Genomic DNA, 8180 nt, shown 5'->3' on the forward strand with positions numbered 1-8180 from the left:
AACGTGTTTTGGTTAAAGGAAGCCCTTTTTCAGAGAAGATTATTTGATCTGAGACCTAAAAGGAAAATAGAAATTAGTAATCAGTGCTGGAGTGTTCAAGTCAGAAGTAAACACATGTGCAAAAGATCATAAAGTGAATAAGATCTTGGCAATTCAAAGAACAGGGATTTGTTTTATTATATTTTATACCAACACTTATTTATTTATTTTGCTGTTGATGCACATATCTATGTTTTAATTGAAAAGATAATTTGATCATGTTTTAGAAGCGTTTGATAATTATATTACTTGGTGTTTGGGAGCATCTATTAGGAAAGCTCAGCCTTATTTTATTACATTATATACACAAATGAAAAAAAAAACACAGGAGATCATCTTAGACTTCCCAGGAATTCTATCTTGTAGATAAATGACTCTTTTTACCCTTTCTTTTTGTTGGTAAAAGTATATTCTTAGAGACACATCTCTAAAGGAGTCTTATTTAATTGCATATTTGTGTCTTCTCCACAAGCTCTTCAAATTAGATTATCTGGGGATAGGGCCAATAGATCTGCTTAAACATGCCCATCTCCACCCCACCACTGCCAGTGAATTATTATTTACACTTGAAAGGTGGGTCTAGACTATATGATAACCCTTAACTTGGAGGAATCATATTCATATATATTTTCTCTAAAGAATATTGACTTGAATATGTTCATTCCATAAAACAAGGAACATGAAAACTTTAATACCTACTATTAATGTTTTAAAAGTTCTCTCTTAAGTTTGTCTGTGGATAGTTCCTGTGCACAATTGTGACAATATACATTTGGTATATTTTCTTCAGGACTCAACTGAAGAAATTCCTCGGAAAATCAGTGAAGAGAGCAAAGCATCTTGCTGAGGAATATGGTGAACGTGCTATAAATAAAGTTAAAAGTGTAAGAGATGAAGGTTAGTAAAATAAGTATGTTTCAACTGAATACTCCATTAATGCATGTATTCTAAATTTAGTTTGTCATTTATAAGAAGCACTCTATATCAATAAATATAATAAACTTGTATAGCCATAAGTGAGTCATTTAATTTTATGAATATAAAGGATGATAATGTATATGTTTTTTAATTATTATTTTGTTTATTTACATTTCAAATGCTATCCCGAAAGTTTCCCATACCCCTCCCCCCACCTCTGTTCCCCTTCCCACCCACTCCCACTACTTGGCCCAGGCCTTGCCTTGTGCTAGGTCATATAGAGTTTGGAAGACCAAGGAGCCTCTATTTCAGTAGTTTTGTCATTATAACAACCTTGAATTGGTCTACAAAGTGAGTTCCAGGACAGTCAGAGCCACACAGAGAAACCCTGTCTTGAAAAAAAAAAAAAAAAAAAAGGTATATGACAGAAGGGTAAAGCAGACTCCATGAGCACCTCATTTGCATGTATATGTACACAATGAATAATGTAAACACAGATTTTCTTAATTTGCAGAGATCTTATCCCACTGTGTCTTTGTCATTACTATACACATTTGTTTTGTTGATAAGTATATTTAGTACTTATACTCTACCAGATAATCTTATAAGAGTTAGCATGAATTTACTCATAAGAACTCAGTGAAGTGGGTATCATTATTATCACTATTTTATAGGTGAGAAAACTTGAGAGAAATAGATTGAGTAACTTCCCTATGGTCATCCAAGTTATAATTAAACCTAGATTCGATTTCTAACCAATACAACATCAGCCTCCATTTTCTTAACCTGTATGTTATATAGTAATAGACAAATTTTGCTTCCCTGTTTATTAACAGTATGTTTGATGATCAGTATATTTGAAGCTATGATTGTAACTAGATATATATTAACCATTAATTATTTTCATTGCTTTGTCTTCAGTGTTTCATACTGATCAAGATGACCCTTCATCAAGTGACGATGAAGGAATGCCATATACAAGACCAGTAAAATTCAAGGCAGCACATGGTTTCAAAGGACCTTATGATTTTGATCAGATCAAAGTGGTGCAAGATCTTAGTGGTGAACACATGGTAGGTAACTGTTTCATTTTTCATGAGTGGTAGGGTATTTTTTGAGGCTTCTATTTAACTTATCTTTACCAATGTTTGTTCTTCTACTAATCAAATTCAAGAACAATAAATTTATATTAATATATTCAAATGAAATTTGTCTATGAAATATTGTCTAAGAAATAACATTTTAGGCTGAGTGAACTCACTCGGGCCTATAATCCCAGCATATAGAAGGCTGAGGCAGGAAGATGACAAGGTCAAGGCCAGCCTGTGCTGCATAGGGTAACCCAATCTCATAATAAACATGAGCTTTAGAATAAATGAATTCTAGGCTATATAACTGAGAAAACTATGCAGAGGGACCAAACTTTAAAACACTTAAAGTAGAAAGTACTCTGTCACTTTTAAAAACATTTAAATATTTACAGCCATAATTTAAATAAACATTTTAGGGCAAGGAATATGTAGAACATTTGTACAGCATACGTGAAGCCTAACGTTCAATTCATATCACTTTAATGAAAAATATTCAGAATCCCAGTGTTTTCTACAGTAAAATGTTACACCAAGACATAGAGATAGGTAGATGTTTGCATTCTTTCAAATATCTGAAGTACCAGACTGGGCATGTGGCTTGCTGGTAGAGTTCTTTTTTCATACTGATGAGGCTCTGGTTTGATCCCTAACACTCCAAAGAAAAATAAAATAAAATAAAGCCTACCAATATAGACAAAAGTATGCAGATTGTATTGCAGTTAGCTTATGCAAATCTAGGAACACAAGGAAGATAACAGCAAACTCAAACCTAGGTAAACTATGCTGATCCCTTGATCAAGGAATCAAATAAAACCTAAGCTTGCCCTAACTACAAAGTGACTATGCATCAAATGTTTTAATTATTTACAATGTTTTCATTTTGTAACTTATTCAGTCTTTTTATAGTATATTTTTTATAGTATATTTATTTCCTACAGAAGTAAAAAAAAATCAGGATAAAAAATGATAATTGTTTTACTGTATTTGACTTTTATGGAAATGAATGCTATTTAAACAAATTAACTGTCAATTCTAACTTTGATAATCTTTCTACCCTGAGAATCTATAGACAGATAAACTTTTTACTACACCCAAATGTGTTATGATTTTATTTGTTAGAATAGGATTTGGCCCTTCCATGTTAAAGACCTCCCTCTGATTCTTTAACACTTTTCAGAACATATAGTACTCAAATGTTTTCAGTTTCTATAGAGTCTATCCATGTATTGTAAAGAGAAAAGAAAGTAAGGCCATACTATTTTTTAGTTATTTCAAAGGGGTTCATACCAGGAGTGCCACAGCTAGTGTAGGCTTTATTCATTTTAGCCCTGATAAGATAGGAGTTGTTAGTGAAAAGTGAGGGCTTTCTTTTTCCCTTTCAGGTTTACTTAAGGGACTGAGATTTCTAAGAACTGGTTTGTGCTTTTCTAAACAGCATTACTGGCCACCTACGAACTCTCAGAAATGGCACCTGAAGTTGCCCTCCAACCTCTACACACAAGTTCACACACATGCATATATGCAACCTAAGATGCTCCTCATTTTTATTAATATGTAACCATAGTTCAGGATTTTTAAATTTGTTAGGTTAAACTATGGGGAATTATAGTAATCCAACAGACCTTTCTTCTGAAAAAGCTTCCCTTTGTGGCAGTGTATCTCCAGCGCACCTGTGGCCATAAGTTGTGTTAGGGAAGTGAGTTTTGTCTTACTATGTATAATGTTGCATAATTTCAAAGGCGTGTCTCTTAAGCTTGTAAAGTCATTTTGAACCTTCTCTTTTCATAGGGAGCTGTTTGGACCATGAAATTTTCTCACTGTGGCCGATTGCTTGCCTCAGCTGGACAAGACAATATAGTGAGAATATGGGCTTTAAAAAATGCTTTTGACTATTTCAACAATATGCGAATGAAATACAATACTGAAGGTATTTTTCATTTCTGTTTTGTTTTGTTTTGTTTTCGTTTTTCGAAAAAGGATTTCTATGTGTAGGCCTGGCTGTCCTGGAACTCACTCTGTAGACCAGGCTCACCTTAAACACAGAGATTCACTTGCCTCTACTTCCCAACGCTTGGATTAAAGATGTGTGCCACCATGCCCAGCTTATATTTCATTTCTTTAAATACCTAAGTAAATCTGGAATTTTTGTGTTTTAGATGCTAAATAGATTGAGCCTCTTCAGTTCCCAAATCCTAAAATGCTTTGTAATCTGAAACTCATACACTGAGGAAATGCTCAAAGTTTTCTAATTCTTCTTTCAGATTAGAAATGTTGAACTCACAAAGACATGTAGTTACTTAAACGTCCAACAAGCTCAAAAATCTAATAAGGAATATTCAAATATATTGCTTTTCTTAGCTGGCAAGTTACTCATTTGTAATAACTACTAATCATAATATCCAGTATTTACCCAGCATCATGTTATGCACCTATATATAATCTTGACCCTTTTCAAGGCTAAAGTAAGAAGGTCAAGAATTCAAGGCTGACCAGGCTTATACAGCAAAGGTGTTTCAAAAAATAAAAATAAGGCAAATAGTAATAGCAAAAATAACCTAGACCCAATAAAAAGAATACCATAAAGCTTTTGATTTATACCTTTTCAAGTATAGTATGTAATTTTATCAGCCACTTAGAATTCTGTGGATTCCCTTGGCAAGCTTCAGTTCTGTTCTAAATTAAACTGACAGATCAATTTAAACTGGAAAAAGAATAAGAATACTATGTATACTTAAGTATACTCACTAAGTTAAGATTAAGAAAATAGCCATGAAAAGTAAGTTGTGTCGATCTATCAATGGATATATAAAAAACTGTTAGGTGATAAAGAAAAACCTCAGAATATTAGAGATTCATTTGGCCAGCTAGTTAGACCCTATGTTTGATTTGTTTGGAGATTTCTTAGTACTAGAAATTAATCCTGGGTTTTCAAGAAAACGGGTATCTATTATTAAGTTGTATCATTAAGCTATATTCTTAACTTCAATGTGCCTCCCATTTTTAAAAAATACCATGTGACAGTGACTTACTGTGTTGTCCAGTCTGGCCTTGAATTCTCTTTGCAGCTCAGGCAGGCTTTGAACTTAAGATCTTCTTGCCTTAGCCTCCCTCATCAGTATTTTAGATAATGAGCTGCACCACCATTCTATTGGGAACCCTATATTCTTAGAAAACCTTTGTGAGTTTCCTTAACATATGTTATAATATGTAATTGAAGATGGTGATGTGTTTAACAAGACAGAGTCATAGAGTGAGTGATTGAGCCTTTTTTCTTCTCCCTGGTAATTTTTTTTTCTTGTTCTACCTGAGGCAAAAAGTCAATTTCAGTTGTCATTGAGACCTAACCTCAGCTCAGACTTTTGTTGTTTCCCCTTGCTTTTTGTAATGAGTAAAAATGTATTTACTATGAATAACACGTTTAAATGATATTTTGTTTACTAACTTAGGGAACTGTTTAAGCCGTTTTATTAAGATTGTTCAAAATGATAAAGACAAGTATGTGGGTGTTTGCATGGTTATAGTTTGCATTTAGAAAGTGTGTTTTTCTGGAGAATTATATTCTATTACTATCATTATTTCAGAGTATTTCTAGTTGGTAGATGAGTACATATACATGCATGCTTTTTTATAATTACTGTGCTGTTTTTAGGACGCGTGTCACCTTCACCATCTCAGGAAAGTCTAAGTTCATCAAAATCTGACACAGACACGGGGGTATGTTCACATTTTATAGTTACTGTTATAAACATCTCACTTATTTGATGTCTTAAAATTATTTACAATTATTAAATGTTTTATGAAGGCATTTTATTGAAATTAACATGTAGTATTAAAAATGTTTCATTTATTAGTATTCCGAGGTGAGAAATTCTTAAGTTTTAAGATTACCAATTGGCGAATAATAGTATTCACGGTACTGACCTGCTGTTACATACTTAAATAAAACATAATCACTTTTCCTCAGTCTGGGTTTAATTTTTTAAAATACTAATAATTATACCATTTTGTAGTTATAGTTAAATTCTTCTGGTGTCTCCTTAGTACCTCCAGGAAAAAGATACTTCTTAATATTGCCTTTTAACTGCCTTTCTAACTCAGTTCTAATATTCTGGTATTTGTGACTTCTAATTTCCATGCTGGTCTGTATCCTAAATATGCTTTCATGTTGATTCTTTTCCCATATTCTTGCTTTGTCCAGAATGCCCTTTCTGGATTCAGCTCAAATATCTTATGTTCTTTTATTATTTTCCCTAAACCAGCAGGCAAAATTATTACTCATGTGATTCTATAATGTGTCATATATCTTTTTATATTTATATTGCTTACCATATCTTCCTTTTCAGTTTGATTTTCTATTTAGGCTTTGGACTAATCCTGGATATCTTCCTCCGTGCTGACTGTAGTAAGCATGAAGTCAGCATTGAATTCCTGCCTCTGTGCTTTTATTCTAAGTTTTCCCTTATCTGGATGCTTCCAGTTTCCCTTCTTTCCGTTAAGACTATGCTCATTTTTCATGGTTTATTTTTTCTCTAAAGCCATCATTCACTAATGTATGGTGCCAATTTTCACTGCTTTGCTTTGAAGGAGTCTGTTTACTTATTTGTTTAATTTATAAAACTTCTAGGTTTCTATTGCTTCTAAAAACAGTCTATACTATATAAAACTGACTTGTATATATTTTGCAACTTACACATTCATAACTATTTCTGTCAATGCCCCACTTCTGATCTCTTAAGTATAACTAAAATATTGAATGCAGGGCATTATAAATGAGAACTACTAAACTTCCTTAATAGAAAAGTTAGTAATTTTTCTTATACTATTTGATTATTTTTTCTTCTGAAATACTTCAGTAATTTATCATTTTTGTGAAAAGGTCATTTGATATTGCTTTGATTCTTCTGAGTCTTTCTCAAAACAGCTGAATGAGGTCTTTTTTATGGTTTTTGGAATTATGTAAGGTAACTTTAGATGCAGTGGAACACAATAACACAGTAGAGATCATGTTTATATACATTTTGTCTGGCTCATGGTAGTGGTTTCTTACTCCTTCTCAAGTGCTTTCATGTTTTGTTTTCATGTGAAATAGAGTATAATAGAACCTTCCTACAGTTTTGCAGAGAGTGATGAGCCAGTGGCACTCATCTCCACATTGTCAGTGTTCCGAAGCCTAGAATTCTGACACCTATGGATGTTTGTCTTGATTCTCAAAAGTAGCTCAGAAAGTGTAGGGGAGGTGTGTGCATAGCTTGCTCTGCTGTGTAAAGGTTTAAAAATTTGTAGAGCTGCCTTTAGCATGGACTTTTAGCCTTCTCAGTTTGGAATCCATAGTTGGACAAGAGTGTAATATGTAATTCTGTTTAAAATTTCTTCTTAATGCTGTAAATTGTAAGTGTGCTTTTTAACCTGGAACTTCATGTTTTAGAGGTATATTTTTGTTTAATATGCATAATTGGTAGAGTGTCAGTGAGTATTAATAACACTTAACTGCTACTTAAAACAGCCTGGAATTACTGCTGGGGAAATTAAGAGTGCTTAAGAATTAATGAAAAATAAATAACTGTTAAGCAGGAAGTTGGATTTATGTAAAGGACAAGACTGTTAATGTTACTTCTTTTATCAAGGCTCACTAGTCTGGAAGTAAAATTTTGGGAAGAAGTTTTTAATCTAGAAATGATTGGTAAATACTCTAGAGCTCAGTATTTTAGTCTGCCTACATGGTTCCTATGAAGACGTTTTAATGAATTTTTAACGTTTTATGTAAGGCTAGAGCCCTTGTCTAGCAGGCGTGAGACCTAGATTCCATCTCCAGCACCAAAAATCAAGTTCTTGTATAAACAAATAATATAAACAAATATAACTCATAGCTTACTTCTATCCCATGGCTACTGTCCCAGTTTAAGCCCTCATTTTTCATACACTTTAATATTTTGATGATTTTTATTATTAAAATATAATTACATCATTTCCCCATCCCCCTCACACCACACACACATACACACACACACACATTGCTTTTTCTCAAATTCCTGGCCTATTTTCTTTAACTATTATTCTCTCTCTCATACTTTTATTCTCTCTCATACTCTCTCTCTCTCTCTCTCTCTCTCTCTCTCTCTCTCTCTCTCTCTC

General features: G+C 33.0%; 1 protein-coding gene across 3 annotated transcripts in view; it reads left to right on the forward strand.

Annotated features, from left to right (window-relative positions):
* Wdr44 (WD repeat domain 44) overlaps positions 1 to 8180 on the forward strand; it is a 97177-nt gene that overhangs the window by 68295 nt on the left and 20702 nt on the right. For all 3 annotated transcript variants that reach the window (XM_021187401.1, XM_029534377.1, XM_029534376.1), the window contains 4 exons: positions 830 to 936; positions 1879 to 2030; positions 3837 to 3975; positions 5698 to 5762. In XM_021187401.1, the coding sequence (XP_021043060.1) occupies positions 830 to 936; positions 1879 to 2030; positions 3837 to 3975; positions 5698 to 5762 (463 nt within the window). The remainder of the gene's footprint in view (positions 1 to 829; positions 937 to 1878; positions 2031 to 3836; positions 3976 to 5697; positions 5763 to 8180) is intronic.

This window comes from Mus pahari, chromosome X, assembly GCF_900095145.1.
Source record: "Mus pahari chromosome X, PAHARI_EIJ_v1.1, whole genome shotgun sequence".
Classification (NCBI taxonomy): domain Eukaryota; kingdom Metazoa; phylum Chordata; class Mammalia; order Rodentia; family Muridae; genus Mus; species Mus pahari.